This window comes from Corylus avellana, chromosome ca7, assembly GCF_901000735.1.
Source record: "Corylus avellana chromosome ca7, CavTom2PMs-1.0".
NCBI classification, from domain to species: Eukaryota; Viridiplantae; Streptophyta; class Magnoliopsida; order Fagales; family Betulaceae; genus Corylus; species Corylus avellana.
In genome coordinates, this window is record NC_081547.1 from 3,521,675 (window position 1) to 3,538,881 (window position 17,207).

The window sequence follows — 17,207 nt, forward strand, 5'->3', positions numbered from 1 at the left end:
TCTCATTCCTCCTCAAATGTTAATTCCGCAGCCAATTTAATTAGGTATTGGTTGTTTTCCAATTCAATGTAACTTAAATAATAATCTGCGATGGAGGGAAACAAATTTCAAAACAAAATAATATGCAACTGTTTTTTTTTTTAAAAAAAATAATAATAATAATGTTATAGTACACCACAATGTTATTCCTGTGGCACTACAAATTAGGCTTCTTTTTTTTTTTTTTTTCTTTCTTTCTTTTTCTTTTTAACAATGGTTGGTTGACAATACCATATAAAAAAAGTAGGATAAATGTGAAATAAAAATCAAGTATTCGGATATTATTCATATATTAGCACATTATAATCTTATAGCTAACTTATGTATATGATGAATTAATGAAAAATTGTACTTTTTTTTTTTTTTAGAAATGAAAAATTGTACTGTACTAGCATACAATTCCCTCACACAAATGTCAAATAAATATAAATGTTGGGAGATAAAGTGATTATGAAATTTTTACTAATAGTACATTAATATACATATTTAGACATCACACTAATTCAAAAACTTAAGCTAATAAGGTTGGGTCTACTTAAGAATATTAACTACTTTTTTATTATTATTATTTATATATATATTTTCTCAATAAGATGTTGGAAATAATTTGGATGGTGTATAAATTCTCATTGATATAAAATAATTACAATATGAAATTAACAATAAAATCAATAAAATAAAAGAGATGAAAAGTAGAGTATAGAATCATCTTACAATATGCTATATATATATATATGATGTTGGAAATAATTTGGATGGTACACAAATTCTCATTGATATAAAATAATTACAATTTAAAATTAATAATAAAATAAAAGAGATGAAAAGTAAAGTATAGAATGATCTCACAATATGCTATAAAATCACGCAAATGCGTTATTCTTAAAGGTTGATTCGTGCCTCCCGGAGTATATAACTCGATGCGATCGGATTATTTGACACGTAACTTCTCAGGATTAAACTATAGCGTTTGCCTTCGTTAAGGACGCACTTCCAAGAACAAAGAGTAATAAGACAATTCAAATCTTTTCTTGTAGAACAACAATTCCATAATTGAAAACATAGAAGTAATATATATATATCAAGTGCTCTTTTTTGTATGTTTTATTGACAAGAAGGTTGGCTTAATATATAGAAATGAAGGTCACGTTTTCCTTCTTAAAGAGAATCTTTTAGGATCCAAAGCCTTGAATGACTTCATGACCAAACGGTCAAAAATACTTGAAAACCATAAAAGACAAATACCTTTAAACCTTGTTAATGTCAAATGTCGAAACTGGTGAACAATTAAAACTCAAGGAATTGTTAATGGCCAACGGTTAGAAACAATAAAAGTGAAAATCAATAGATTTGATGACTAAGGGTCAAAACGTATGGAGAAACTTAATGCCCTTAATGACCAAACGATCACAAAAATTATTTCTCAAAGAAACCACTAGCAAATATAAAACAAGGAATAAAAGGGCTTATGAAGAAAGAAAAGAAGAAAATAATTTGTTTGTAACACATATATTACAACATATGAGACTCCATATATACTTATAGGTGGAACGATCTTGCTTGGACCTCTTTCATGTGAGACCCGATAAATATTAATAGGATCTCTTTCATACGTTGTCATATTTCTAATTGCCTATCAGCGTGAAACATTTCTAATTTATGACATCATCCAAATATCGTTATCTTTGAATGGTTTTTGACCCTCTCTTATGCTAGTTGGGTATGTTGCGCTGTAAAGCTCAAGTGCAGCCACGGTTAAAAAAACAAAAAAAAACTTTCAGATGCCGTGTCTCCTCCAGTCGTAAGCGTTCAGCTACATATTCCACGTGGTAGTGAACCCCATGCTGGTCATCACTCGTACGGTCGTGGCGTCGTGCCCCACTTTCGAAGCACTTCTCTCCCCCAAACAGAAACATCTAAAAACCGAAGTAAAAAATAATAATAATAATTTTACTCTTCACGTTTTTTTTTTAACATTTAATAAAAAATATAATAAATGTGATAAATAAGTCAAGTAGAAAAGATTGCATAGGACATGTGGACTCCCGCCCCTTAAATATTTTTTCTCTTTCCATTTATATTTTTATATTTTTTATATTTTTTTTCTATTTTAAATGACATATCTTGCAATATCATTAGTTCCAAGGGATTATGTCAAAATGCAGAAAGAGAAATGATATATAGTAAATTGATATTTAATAGGTTTTTATGCAATTGTGATATAATTATGATGATGTGGTGATTATTATTAATTAATTTTTTATTTTTATAAGACCTTATTAATATAAAAATTAATTTTTACTATCACATCGTTATAGTTGTATGTCAATCAAATAGGAGTTTATTAAATAACATTACTAAAGAAAGAGACCTATTTGTTCAGTCAATTTTTAAATATTAAAAAACGATTTGCAACTAACTGAAATTACTTTTCTTCTTTTTTTCCCCTTAAATACAAGTTGTCCTATTAGTGTGAAAAAAAAAAAAAAAAATCTAATTTATCTTTGAATAGTTTTTTTTTATATAGAAATATGTTAACATCTAATAAAAACTTTATATTTTATCCATAAAAATTCATGTGGTAAGATCATCTTCTCTTTATTTTGCCTTTTTTTCCTCTGCAAAAAAAAATGAAGTGTCATCTTGTCAAGTGAACTTTTATGAGCAAAATATAGAGTTTTTAGTAGATTATAGCATTTCTCTATTTCTAACCCTTTCAAACAGTTGGGGATGCTGCGCTGTAAAGCTCACGTGCAGCCACGGCAACCGAAAAAACCCACATATGATGTCTTACAAACCGTCTAAATGCCGCGTGTCTGCTCCAGACGTAAGCGATCAGCTCAGTATCCCACGTGGTAGAGAACACAAGAAGCTGGTCATCACTCGGCCCCACTTCTCTCAAGCCTTTACCTTCCAAGAAGGAAACATCTAGAAACCGAAATAAGAATGACTGTGTGGGAACGGCGCACCAGCTGGCAAGTGGCAGCCACATCAACTCCAGCACCTGCGACCCTCCTCCTATAAAATCGCTCCCTTCGCTCGCTTCGGCAGCGAACCAGGCCTTCGTAGCAGATTAGCTTTGCAAAAAGACCCTCAGGAAAATCATAAATTCCTTGAGGATCCCCAAACTGGATTCGTCTAATGCAAATATGTCCTATCCTAGGATACGATGTATCTCACAGGAAGTGGAGCACTACATCATGGTGTCAGCTCTCAAACACGTGATCACCGGCGGCACTGATCATGGTCTCACCCAGGACTTTCACCTTCAAATACTACCACCCGTCACCCAGAATGCCACCTCAGTATCATTCCATTCCACCACAGCCAGCGGGACCAAGAGTGTGGATGCTGACGCGTGCCCATTATGCAGGATCAACGGCTGTCCGGGGTGCAATCACATCCCCCACATTAGGGAAAACAAGAAGAAGAAGAAGAAGAACGAGAGCAAAACGACGACGACGAAGAAGAAGAAGCACAGGGGAGTGAGGCAGAGGCCGTGGGGGAAGTGGGCAGCGGAGATAAGGGACCCAAGGCGGGCGGCGAGGGTGTGGCTGGGAACATTCGAGACGGCGGAGCTGGCAGCGAGGGCCTATGACAAGGCCGCCATCGAGTTCCGTGGTGCGAGGGCCAAGCTCAACTTCCCGGCGTCGGACTACGCAGAGAAAAAGCAGAGCGCGGAGCATGAGATAGCTGACGAGGATATGCCAAATGTAGCGGCGGATGAGTCTAAGAGAACTAATAACAAGAGCGAGACTGAGAGTGTGAAAGAGGAGTTGTGGGATATGTTTACGGAGGACGACCTTAGAGGGATGGTCATGGATTTGCTTTGAGAATGCAACAAAAAAAAAAAAAAAACAACTTCGATTATATTAGCGCCGTGAGAATAGGATTTACAGCCTCCAAGGAGTCCAAATGGGTAGATCGACCATGTTTCATAGAACGGAAGTGACTAATTCGAATTCTCTTTTTTAATCCTTGTGTTAAAAAAAAAACAGGAAAAAAAAAAGTAAGGTAGTATTAGAATTAGAATCCCATCTGGCTCCATTAGTTAGTTTAAATTAATAAATTTATATATTTTTATATATAATTTCAATATGGGAATTGGTTTTTTTTTTTTTTTTTTTTTTTTCCAGTTATTCATTATTGGGAATTTAGGATTGCAGAGATCAAAGGACAGAATTAGGAATTTTAGGAATGCAGAGACCAAAGGAATTAGAGAGATATTAAATCACAATTTATTCTAAAAATTAAACCTTATTAAGATATTTAGTGGTTAAATCACTATTTATCTTAAAAGTTTAAATTGATTAAAAAAAATAATTAATTTAATTTATATTTTAAGAAGAGGTAATGAAAAGATATTGGGTTAACATTCTAAAATGCAAAGATAAACTAGCTAGAAGTTTATAATGTTTGGAGGTAATCTATAAGCGAAATATCTAAGCGAAATATCTTAAGTATATACTATACGTGCCCCCTATCATTAGAATCAAATTTTAGTTATACAGAATTGATTTGTATTTAATTAACTTATTGTTAGGAAAGAAAATTCAAATTGAATATTTGTGCTATTTGTGCTATTTGTGTATAATACTTGCATTCTATTTTTCTATTTTTCTAGATCACGTGATTGTAAATACTTGTTATATGTTATACATCCTATCGATGTATTCTTAACTTGTAGTTGCAAACATATTCGGATCAGATTGTGTTTTTTGAATGCTTATTTGTGTTTACTTGGTAATTAAATGACTTATGCAGTCCAAGTGGGAGATTGTTGTATTTTATTTCACTTTTGGGTGGACTGCATAGTCATTTTAATATTTAGGTCCATAATGGGCTGTACCAATTCTATAAGCAGTTGAGGAAGCCATGTACTCTTACTCTACATATATAATGAAGTTAGCCCATTATACTTTATTAGGTCATCAGAGCAATTAGGGTTGAGAGACTAGTGTCCTCTACACACACAACACAACAGGACAAAGGGAAGAAGATGGCAGACTCATCTTCTAGCAAAGAAGGTACGTTTACATTATTTTTATTGTTCACATGCTATGGAATAAGACAGATTTATTTAGTAAAATTCTAACATTATGTAGAAATGCAGAAAGAGAAATGATGTATAATAAATTGATATTTAATAGATTTTTATGCTACTGTCGTACAATTATGATGATATGGTGACTATCATCGATTAATTTTTTATTTTTATAAGCCCTTATTAATATAAATGTTAATTTTTATATCACATCGTTATAATTGTATGTCAATTGAATAGGAGTTTATTAAATAACATGACGAAAGAAAGAGACCTATTTGTTCAGTCAATTTCTAAAATCTTAAAAAACGATTTGCAACAAACTGAAATTACTTCTTTTTTTTCTTTCTTTTTTCCCCTTAAATACAAGTTGTCCTATTAGTGCCAAAAAAAAAAAAAATCTAATTTGTCTTCGAATAGGTTTTTTTTTTTTTTTTTTTTTTAGAAATATGTTAAAATCTAATAAAAACTCTATATTTTGTCCATAAAAATTCATGTGGTAAGATCATCTTCTTTTTGCTTTGCCTTTTTTTCCTCCGCAAAAAAATAAAGTGACATCTTGCTAGGTGAACTTTTATGAGCAAAATATAAAGTTTTTAGTAAATTATAGCATTTCTCTATTTTTAACCCATTGGGTAAAGATAAACAGCACGCAGCGTGCCGTGCAAAAAAAAAAATTTTCTTAAAAAAAAAAAAATTTGCATTGTCGCGCGTGGGCGTGCCACGCACGACGCGTGCTCCCAATCAGTACTCCCTCCCTTTCAGACAGTTGGGGATGTTGCGCTGTAAAGCTCACGTGCAGCCACGGCAACCGAAAAAACCCGCATATGATGTGTTACAAACCCTCTAAATTCCGCGTGTCTGCTCCAGACGTAAGCGATCAGCTCAGTATCCCACGTGGTAGAGAACACAAGAAGCTGGTCATCACTCCCACTTCTCTCAAGCCTTTACCTTCCAAGAAGGAAACATCTAGAAACCGAAGTAAGAACGACTGTGTGGGAACAGCGCACCAGCTGGCAAGTGGCAACCACATCAACTCCAGCACCTGCGACCCTCCTCCTATAAAATCGCTCCCTTCGCTCGCTTCGGCAGCGAACCAGGCCTTCGTAGCAGATTAGCTTTGCAAAAAGACCCTCAGGAAAATCATAAATTCCTTGAGGATCCCCAAACTGGATTCGTCTAATGCAAATATGTCCTATCCTAGGATACGATGTATCTCACAGGAAGTGGAGCACTACATCATGGTGTCAGCTCTCAAACACGTGATCACCGGCGGCACTGATCATGGTCTCACCCAGGACTTTCACCTTCAAATACTACCACCCGTCACCCAGAATGCCACCTCAGTATCATTCCATTCCACCACAGCCAGCGGGACCAAGAGTGTGGATGCTGACGCGTTCCCATTATGCAGGATCAACGGCTGTCCGGGGTGCAATCACATCCCCCACATTAGGGAAAACAAGAAGAAGAAGAAGAAGAACGAGAGCAAAACGACGACGACGAAGAAGAAGAAGCACAGGGGAGTGAGGCAGAGGCCGTGGGGGAAGTGGGCAGCGGAGATAAGGGACCCAAGGCGGGCGGCGAGGGTGTGGCTGGGAACATTCGAGACGGCGGAGCTGGCAGCGAGGGCCTATGACAAGGCCGCCATCGAGTTCCGTGGAGCGAGGGCCAAGCTCAACTTCCCGGCGTCGGACTACGCAGATAAAAAGCAGAGCGGGGAACATGAGAAAGCTGACGAGGAGATGCCAAATGTAGCGGCGGATGAGTCTAAGAGAACTAATAACAAGAGCGAGACTGAGAGTGTGAAAGAGGAGTTGTGGGATATGTATACGGAGGACGACCTTAGAGGGATGGTCATGGATTTGCTTTGAGAATGCAACAAAAAAAAAAAAGACTTGGTTTATATTAGCGCCGTGAGAATAAGATTTACGGTCTCCAAGGAGTCCAAAAGGGTCGTTGGACCACATCTTATAAATAGAAAGACACTAATTCAAATTTTGTTTTTTAATCCCTTGTAAAAAAAAAAAAAAAGGTACGGTAGTGTTAGAATTAGAATCCCATTTAATTTGGCTCCATTAGTTAGTTTAAATTAATAAATTTATATATTTTTATATATAATTTCAATATGGGAATTGGATTTTTTTTTTTTTTTTTTTTTCAGTTATTCATTATGGACAGAATTGGGAATTGAGGATTGCAGAGATCAGAGGACAGAATTAGGAATTTTAGGAATGCAGAGACCAAAGGAATTAGAGAGATATTAAATCACAATTTATTCTAAAAAATAAAATTTATTAAAATATTTAGTGGTTAAATCACTATTTATCGTAAAAGTTTAAATTGATTAAAAAAATAATTAATTTAATTTATATTTTAAGAAGAGGTAATGAAAAGTGATTGGGTTAACATTCTAAAATACAAAGATAAACTAGCTAGAAGTTTATAATGTTTGGAGGTAATCTACAAGCGAAATATCTGAAGTATATACTGTACGTGCTCCCTATCATTAGAATCAAATTTTAGTTATACAGAATTGATTTGTATTTAAGTAACTTATTGTTAGGAAAGAAAATTCAAATTGAATATTAATTTAGGAAGGAATTATGAATTTTACATTCGGATAGGAGAACTGAGATAAATTCTTTTCCAAGATATATTTCAATGAACAAAGAAGGAAGAAGCGAGAAACAGCGAATATGGTGAATAGGGGTCAAGAGGATTTTGCTCAGATATTCCAATAATACATCAGCAATAGGCCCCAGTGCCACTTCTGATTGTGACTCATGATTGGGAATTCCAATCGCGTGTACTGCTGATTTAAGAGATTGTTTTAAGAGAGCTGTTAGAGATACCATTATTTTTTTTCAAATTTTCTTTCCTAAATAATTTGGACCCACATTCATTTAAAAGAAAAAATATATATATATTGAATAGATTAGATCATTTGGGAAAAAGAATTTGAAAAAAAAAAGTGTTAGGATGTTTAATATTATCCCAAATCTTATAATATGTAATCGAAAGAAAATCAAAATTGAATAAAAATTAAAAGGGAATTAAAAAACAAACACAAAAATGTTTTCGGTGGGAATAAGGCTCACTAGACATACTTTTGCCGGCCGGCGTAGAAGATGTCAATATTAGGGAGCAGCCGAACAGGGAATGGTGGGGGGCTTAAATTTAACGTCGTATACAGCAGCCAAAGGAATGTGCAGGTAGTGGACGGCGGAAAGATCATTGATTGACATGCAAAAACCGTGAGGAATTCTCTTGCGAGTGGTCGGAAAATGAAAACAGAACATAAAAAGCTGTACATGTACTCACAAAAATCTGTATTATGTACCCCCTATTGCTATAGCCAGGGGACCAGGGTTGACCCTTTCCATTTTTGTCATGTTGGAAATTCAGCCAGCTCGGCAGCCGCATCATTGTTTCAAAAGTTTCCTTTACAAGTAGGTAGGCCCACGTTGGACGGTTCATGTCCTTGTCATCTTATCAGCTGTAGACAGTTGTTATGGCGAAGTTCGTTGAGATACGGCGATCAGCTTAACCCGGTCTTGGTCTCTCATGCCTCTACTCTGGTCAAGTCCTACATCCAATTTGACTTTTCCATAACTGTTTCCGCATAATTATATATGGGAAACCGGGAGAGGGAAGGATTTTCCCAAACCAAAATAATGTTAGCCGCATACATTTTTAATGTGACAATAAACATTATTATTAAATTAAAAATGTACAACTATTTCAATAATAATTTTTAGGGGGTAATTATGTTTTTTCCCATCAACTATCACGCATTGTTAATTTTCCTTATATGTCCCCAAGACGTAGCTCAATCGACTGTGAACCACGCCGATCACTAATTCGAATTTTCCATTCCCCATTTCTTTGTGTTGGCCATGTTAAAAAAAAAAATCCCCATGAACTGCCAACCTTACTGTTCAACCCTATTAGACTACCATTTTCTTCTCAAAACTTCCCTTTTGTCAATCAAACTCGTTAAATTGGATTGAATATTCTCTTTTAAACATTAAATGTCATTAAAAGACATAAATACCCCAAATAAAAAGTGTAAATTTATAAAATTTATAAATTCATTTTAAAAAAAAACAGGGATGGCCAACAAGCCACCCCCAGAAGTAGCCAGGGGTGGCTTGCTACCACCCCCCAACCCACGTCCACTCCTAGATCTGGCTATGGGTGGCCCATGCCCATGGGGCATGGGGGTGGCGCTACCAACCCTCAACCAGATCAAAGGGTAACCCGAAGGCCACCCCCACCTCAGGGGTGGCATGCAGGCAAGGGCAAACCTACACAAGTTCTAAAATTTTAAAATTACCCTTAAAATTTAAAATTTTATTCCTACAATTTATGGATTTTTATGAAATGTCTCCCAAAAACTAAATTTTTACATTATGTTCCCCTAATCTTAATTGTCTAGTTCCACCCTTGCACGTGAGCCACCTAAGGTGGCTAGGGTGGCCACGTGCCACCCCGGTGGGTCAGAGGTTGCGGCGAGCCACCATCGGCCACTTCTGGGGGTGGCTCATTGGCCACCTCTCAATTTTTTTTTTTTAATAATTTATATATTTATTTACTTTTAATTAAGAATGACACGTATTATTATTCTATTGGTAATGACGTGATACACTAATGAAATCCGTCAAGTATTTTGACGGAATTTGATTATAGGGACTAAATTGTTATTTTGGCTTATTCCGATAATCTTTGAATTATTATTATTATCTTTTTTATATCACACATGAATTTTTAATTTTGACAACCATATTGACTGATTTTACATTTATATATATTTTTTTAGTTTAAGTATTTTTTAACTGTTTTTAGTTTTTTATATTGACTTTTTTATTTTTATAAATTAATTTATAAGCGTTTTTAATTTTAATATATTTTTAATTTTTATTTATTTATTTAATTTAGTTTTTGATTTTTGATTTTTTTTTATTGAAACTGGCACCGATACATTAATAATATATATTTTTTTATGTAATTTTTGTTTATAAAGTTATGGTATTTAGGTCATTTCAAATTTTTTTAACGAGTTCGACTGACGGATGGGAGGTTTGGGGAAAAAAATAGTAGTCTGACAGGGTCGGGTAATAAGGTTAACAGTTCACGGGAAGAAATTGACAATGTATGATAGTTGATGAGAGAAAAGGTAATTACCCCTAATTTTTACTGTAAAGTTAGAAACGTGGACTTAAAAGTATATATAGTATTTCTCTTTTAAATTTGAATATTAAGTTCATAAAAAAAAAAATTTATTTTATAATTTTCAATAAAATAGATACAATTGATGAGTCTATGTTGAGATAATATTTTATGAGTAATATTATTTAGTAAATTGTCGCACAACTTGATACTGTAGTAATAAAAATTAGCTTTTAGATCAACACTTCTAAAAAAAAAAATGCTAATTTTTACTGTTATATCATCTTAATTGTGGGACAATCATTTAACATTCTATATAATAGCATTTATGATATATTTAAACCAACATTTAATTTAAAAATATTTTAATAAAATTATATAAGTGTTAGAACATTTCTAATTTTTAACGTTATCTGACACAAAATATCTTGATCTTTTTTGGCATTGAAATGGCTTTGACCCTTCAAAAAAAACAAAAAAAAAAAGGCTTTGACCCTTTTTGGTAGTTGGGCGCGTTGCCGCTGTCAGTCTCACGTCCAGCCACGGCCAGAGAAAAACATGAATACGATGTCTTATAAACCCCTCATCTATACGCCGCGTGTCCTCTACAGACGTAAGTGTTAACTGTAGCATTCTTCGTGGCAGGGAACACGACCTGGCACCACTCGGACCCCATTTTTGAAGCACTTTTGTACGAAGCAGAAGGAAACCTCAGCAAAAGATCTACCGTGTATAAACTGCGTACCAGCTGGCAGCTACGTGGAGTCCCGCCTTATAAATAATAAACTTCTCCGGGAAATGCTTTTTTGCATTCTCCCCCCCTTTCTTCGCCTTCGAATTCACAAATCACTCGCACAATCGTTACCTCTGCAAAAGGACCCTTGAAGAAATCAGAAATTCTTGAAAGACCCAACCAGAGACTGAAATCGTTTCATGCTGTTACATATGACCTCTCCTGGGATATATCGCCCTGTGTCGGAGGAAGTGGAGCACGACATCATGGTGTCAGCTCTCAAGCAAGTGATCAACGGCGGCATTGATGGTCTCACCCAGGATTTGCACCTTCAAATGCTACCACCCGCCGCCCAGAATGACACTTCAGCATCATTCCCTTCAATTGGAGCCAGCGTGGATGCTGACGCGTGCCCAGTATCCAGGATTAACTGTCCGGGGTGCGATCTCTTCCTCCCCATTACAGAAAGCAACGAGAAGAAGGACAAATCGTCGACAGCGATGACGACGACGAAGAAGAAGTACAGGGGAGTAAGGCAGAGGCCGTGGGGGAAGTGGGCGGCGGAGAGAAGGGACCCGAGGCGAGCGGCGAGGGTTTGGCTGGGGACGTTCGAGACGGCGGAGCAGGCGGCGAGAGCATACGACAGGGCTGCATTGGAGTTCCGCGGAGCCAGGGCGAAGCTCAACTTCCCAGAGTCGGACTACGGGGAGACAAGCCAAAGCGCAGCCGCAGAGGAGGCTAAGCCAAACGTAGGGGAAGGGGCGGATGAGTCGAAGAGCAGCAATACAGTGAGTGTGGAAGTGGGAGAGAGCTCTAAGGAAGAGAATGAATTCTGGGATAAGTTCACTGAGGACGAGCTTAGAGGGATGATGACGGATTTGTAGCATTCGCTTTGAGAATAAACAAAACTTGATAAAACGGAGACGTATTAGCATTACAGTATAGTGTCGGATAAGTGACTGCAGGGCTGTTTTTGGGTCCCAGGCAGTTGGAGTCGAATATTAGTTGAAACGTAATTTAAGTTGTGGTTTAAGGTTATTAAATTCCTAGGAAATGGGTCCAAGTTCGTTTGTTGTTTGAATATGTGATTTAAAGATTGAAATTATGTATCTATTAAAAAAAAAAAAAAATGAAATTCTTTTTTCTATTCGTATTTTTCATTTCATGGTTGAGCAGACCTCCAAAAAGAAAAATTTGTAGTAGTAGTAATTTTAATTGTCTTTTGCAATCAACATATCTGAGAATTGTTTCTTCATTTCGGACATTTTTTATATTATTCCTGCTTCTGCTAGTTAGCATACCAGGAAAATTCACATAAGCACCAATATATGCATCCACAATGTCGCCAAATGCTAGTTACCTCACTAGCTGTTGTCTTCACTCACAACCTCCTATCATCATCTGCACACTTTAGGGCGGAAATATTGTAATGAAGCACTTACCAGTTCCCTCGACTTTCCATCCAATCAAACTGATGAAAAAGCCTTTCGTTCTCTTCCTTATCCTCATTCGTTTCCATTTTTTTCACTTATTTTTTCTTCTCCTAGCTAACAGAAAGGGAGGAGGAAAAAGGACCCAAAAAAAAAGAAAAAGAAAAACATCCACCCACTTGCTTCCCCCCCTTTTTCCATCCTACCAGAGAAAAAATAAAAAATAAACAGCTCTATTCAACTTTCTTTCTGCAAATGCAAAAACAGAAGGAGGAAAAAGGACCCAAAAAAAAAGAAGAAGAAAAACATCCACCCACTTGCTTCCTCCCCTTTTTCCATCCTACCAGAGAAAAAATAAAAAATAAACAGCTCTATTCAACTTTCTTTCTGCAAATGCAAAAACAGAAGAAGAGTAATTAGACCAATAATGATAAAAAGGAAAAACAATGGGAGACATCCAAACCTCATAGTCTACACTTATCATTACTAACAAGCAAAAAATATGACCTGGATCATTAAAAAATTTAATACATCCATCCCAGGAGATTAACAATGTGGTTTGCAGCCAAAATACAAATGATAGACCACGAATGACTGTTAGGCACCGGTTAACAACAATAGATAGAAGTGCCTATCAACAAATATCACACTACACCCATCCCTCCCCCTCCTTACTGAACAACCTAGAAGACTAAAAATTTGGTATTTACCACCCAGTTGTGCAACCTTCTTTGGGAAAACCGTCATAAACATCTATAGATTCTAGTCAACAAAAAGCACATCTCAACACTAATTGGATCCTACCAATACAATAGAATAGATGCTGCAATAAGTAAGCAAAATTTTTATTTTGAGAAATGCTTCAATCTGATGCCTTTCTCCTCAAATCCAACTTCATGACGCTGTTGAGGTCCCACTATTAGTCTGTTTAGCCACATAAATTTGCTTCATCTTTGATGAGGGAAAGCTTTTTTCTGCACCCAAAGACTGGTTCCTTCCTTGGAACCCCATTCTGCGATGGGACCATTCAGCCCCCGAATTCTTCTGAGAAACCCCACCTCCTCTTTGATAATTATACCCTGAGGAATGACTGTACTGCTGTGCAGACATATTCTTGTGCTGAGCCGACGACGGAGTTTTAAAAGTGGAACTTGTGTTTTGGCCACTGCTGTTTCTGCTACCGCCAGTCTGAACATCAGTCTTGCCACCATCTGTGATGGCGTTTACAGATGAGCTATTAGTGACCACAGCCTGTGCTGGAGCCCCAGTGCTAGTGGAGCTTGATGGGTCTACCAACCCTAGTTCATCCGGCAATTGGGTGACAGTTGCATCAGTTGCCACAGGAAAATTCCGGTTGCTGTCAGAGGGTGTTGAAGATCGGGAGTCAACAAACCTGTTGGCAGTCAATGACTGGTTAACTGGAGGCCCATGGCTAAATGGAGAAGTATGTACACCTTCCACCGGTTTTTGCAATGGAATTGACAGAGGAACAGATTGAAGAGGTGAAGCAGGAACACGCTGCCAACGAGGTTGGACTGACAAGTCTGGAGAAGACTGGGTACAGTAATTATCATCAAACTGTTAGTTATGCCAGAAAGAAAAGTAACAGTGACTATTAAAAAATATAAAGCAAGATATATATAAATTTAATGTTCTTCCATCTTCTTGCAGCAAACAGTGCCTACATTCGTCGAACTCATATGACAGATCTAGCTAAATGGCATCACTTCTATGTTATCCATCATACTACAATTATACTGCTGTAAACACCCGCTCCCTAAGTTACAAAAATAAAATTCAAAATAGTTTTTTTGGGGGAGGTTTTCTTCTCTCTCTTTTTTTGTGGGGGAGGGGGGTATCATTCTGCCAACCATATGCTTAAAAAAAATTCAGAATCACTATTTCAAACTTTACCTGGAAAGGAGAAACATCAAACATGGCCAAAGGAGAAGGCATCGGCAGAAGAGGTGACCCAGGGGCAAGATGCTGGAGCGGAGCAGGCATGTTCGACGGATTGCGCTGTGCAGAAACCATATTCAAGTTATTTATGTCCCCCTCACCCACAGTCATTGAAGATGATGCAGGATTGTGCTTCCAGTCAGGTTGCTTGCCAGATGGAATGTAAGTGGCACCCATGAAACTCAAGCCAACTTGTCCAAATTGTCCAACTGGTGCAAAATGGTTATACACAACCATGTGTGGAGGGCCTTGAACCCCTGGGATGCCTCCAGGAGGACTGATGAAAGGGCCAGTAAATCCTGCTGGAGGACCATAGAATGAATCTACACCAGAATGGCATTGTTGCCAGGCCCCAAGTGGCCCTGAGCCGGATGCACTACTCTTCTGGGACTGCGATTGGGGAGTAGATGAAGATTCATCATGTGGTCCAAATGCAAAGATGGGACCCCCCAAAACGTGGTTCATCTCATAAAAAGGAAAATGAGAAGGTGGCCCTCCGGGAAAATGTGAAAGCATCTGGCTTGAGGAGTTCTGTGGGCTCGGCAGGGGGGGCCATAAGGAAATTGGCGGGGTCTCAACAGATAGATCAGCAGGAAGAGCAACACTCAGAGATTCTTCAGCCCTAGACTGACTTGCTAATTGCTGATCACCACCTGCACCAGCCAAATAATAAAAATACACTTCAATAGGGTATAAATCATGTTAATAATTATGATGAAAAAAGAAATAAAGAAAGAAAAAACCACCTGCTGTTATTCCATCAATATCTGGTCCAAAACTTTTGGTTTCCGACAAAGAGACGGGGCAAGTACCCAACCCATTCCCGACAATCTCATCATTACTGATGGCCGCAACAGCAACAGCAGAAGCAGCTGCCTCAGCTTCAGCTTCAGCTTCACAATCCTCTAAGTGATCACAAGATTCAGGAGCACGTTTCTCTTTTTCAAAGAAAAGACTGCAATCATTCTCAGCTCCAGGAAGATTGTGGGATATTTGGATGTCTGACCGATACCGAAGAGAAACAGCACGGTTGCTAGGAGGGAGAATTGTTGGAGAGGTGACCGCACCTGATAATAAAGATACAAAATGCTTTCAGAATTGAGGCAATTGAAACCCCAAGATATTCTTGAGTTTAAAAGAGAATACATGCTCACCAAATTGGATTTTCTCCCCCGCAAGCAGGGAATTGATTGGGCTTGCACCAGAAGAAAATGACTTATCCTTGGTCAAGATGGATGATGATGGCATGGTGGGCTTGCTAGCTGAGCTATTTTGATCTCCAACAGAAGAATGAGAATCAAATTGTTCAGGCTTCATAGCCTCACCAGAGACTGAAATCGTTTCATGCTGTTAGATATGACCTCTCCTGGGATATATCGCCCTGTGTCGGAGGAAGTGGAGCACGACATCATGGTGTCAGCTCTCAAGCAAGTGATCAACGGCGGCATTGATGGTCTCACCCAGGATTTGCACCTTCAAATGCTACCACCCGCCGCTCAGAATGACACGTCAGCATCATTCCCTTCAATTGGAGCCAGCGTGGATGCTGACGCGTGCCCAGTATCCAGGATTAACTGTCCGGGGTGCGATCTCTTCCTCCCCATTACAGAAAGCAACGAGAAGAAGAACAAATCGTCGACAGCGATGACGACGACGAAGAAGAAGTACAGGGGAGTAAGGCAGAGGCCGTGGGGGAAGGGGGCGGCGGAGATAAGGGACCCGAGGCGAGCGGCGAGGGTTTGGCTGGGGACGTTCGAGACGGCAGAGCAGGCGGCGAGAGCATACGACGGGGCTGCATTGGAGTTCCGCGGAGCCAGGGCGAAGCTCAACTTCCCAGAGTCGGAATACGGGGAGACAAGCCAAAGCGCAGCCGCAGAGGAGGCTAAGCCAAACGTAGGGGAAGGGGCGGATGAGTCGAAGAGCAGCAATACAGTGAGTGTGGAAGTGGGAGAGAGCTCTAAGGAAGAGAATGAATTCTGGGATAAGTTCACTGAGGACGAGCTTAGAGGGATGATGACGGATTTGTGAGCCGTGATTCACAGAACAAGGCGTGTTAAGAAATTTTTTTTTTTTTAAAAAAAATATTTTTGGGTAAAACAAAACAGCACGTAGCGTGCACCTAAAAAAAAAAAAAGAAAAAAAAGTTGCACACCGCTCGCTAAGCACGCTGTGTGCTGTGAATCATTGCTCAATATTTTAATAAAAAAAACAATAAACAATATAAATCTATTTATATATTGAAGAGATTAGATTATTTAGAAAAAGGAAATTTGAATAAAAATGTTAGGATGTCTAGTATTATCCCAAATCTTATAATATGTAATCGAAAGAAAATCAAAAGTGAATAAAAAAAAAAAAACACACACACAAAAATGTTTTCGGTGGGAGTAAGGAGGCTCACTAGACATACTTTTGCCGGCCGGCGTAGAAGATGTCAATATCAGGGAGCAGCCGAAAAGGGAATGGTGGGGGGCTTAAATTTAACGTCGTATACAGCAGCCAAAGGAATGTGAAGGTAGTGGACGGCGGGGAGATCATTGATTGACATGTGAAAACCGTGAGAAATTCTCTTGCGAGTGGTCGGAGAATGAAAACAGAACATAAAAAGCAGTACATGTACTCGCAACAAATCTGTATTATGCTATAGCCAGGGGACCAGGGTTGACCCTTTCCATTTTTGTCATGTAACAGCTACGTTTGGCAAGGGGAAGCCCCGCACTGTAGCTGGAACAGTACTGTTCCAGCTACAGTGCAATCTGACACCAATCTTGACTTTGTAAATTTTTTTTTTTTTTTTTAAAAAAACGAAGTATTAAAATTGGGTTAAAAA

General features: G+C 37.9%; 5 protein-coding genes across 5 annotated transcripts in view; 4 read left to right on the forward strand and 1 right to left on the reverse strand.

The window, feature by feature from the left end:
• The first annotated feature begins 3,112 nt into the window (after positions 1-3,112).
• LOC132188760 (ethylene-responsive transcription factor ERF109-like) lies at positions 3,113-3,979 on the forward strand. The gene has a single exon (XM_059603295.1). The coding sequence runs from the start codon at positions 3,189-3,191 to the stop codon at positions 3,870-3,872; it is 684 nt and encodes a 227-aa protein (XP_059459278.1). The 5' UTR covers positions 3,113-3,188; the 3' UTR covers positions 3,873-3,979.
• Positions 3,980-6,273: 2,294 nt separating this feature from the next.
• LOC132186543 (ethylene-responsive transcription factor ERF109-like) lies at positions 6,274-6,957 on the forward strand. The gene has a single exon (XM_059600521.1). It carries the CDS (start codon positions 6,274-6,276, stop codon positions 6,955-6,957), a length of 684 nt encoding a protein of 227 aa, XP_059456504.1.
• A 4,243-nt stretch (positions 6,958-11,200) lies between these two features.
• LOC132186545 (ethylene-responsive transcription factor ERF098-like) lies at positions 11,201-11,932 on the forward strand. The gene has a single exon (XM_059600522.1). The coding sequence runs from the start codon at positions 11,201-11,203 to the stop codon at positions 11,870-11,872; it is 672 nt and encodes a 223-aa protein (XP_059456505.1). The 3' UTR covers positions 11,873-11,932.
• Positions 11,933-12,870: 938 nt separating this feature from the next.
• On the reverse strand, positions 12,871-15,698 carry LOC132186354 (uncharacterized). The gene is made up of 4 exons (XM_059600285.1): positions 15,532-15,698; positions 15,124-15,444; positions 14,333-15,030; positions 12,871-13,972 (listed from the first exon to the last, which is right to left on the reverse strand). Exons 1-4 carry the CDS (start codon positions 15,692-15,694, stop codon positions 13,313-13,315), a joined length of 1,842 nt encoding a protein of 613 aa, XP_059456268.1. The 5' UTR covers positions 15,695-15,698; the 3' UTR covers positions 12,871-13,312.
• A 35-nt stretch (positions 15,699-15,733) lies between these two features.
• The window catches only part of LOC132186546 (ethylene-responsive transcription factor ERF109-like), a 7,843-nt gene continuing 6,369 nt past the window's right edge, over positions 15,734-17,207 (forward strand). The window contains exon 1 of the mRNA XM_059600523.1: positions 15,734-16,401. Within this exon, the coding sequence (XP_059456506.1) occupies positions 15,734-16,401 (668 nt within the window). The remainder of the gene's footprint in view (positions 16,402-17,207) is intronic.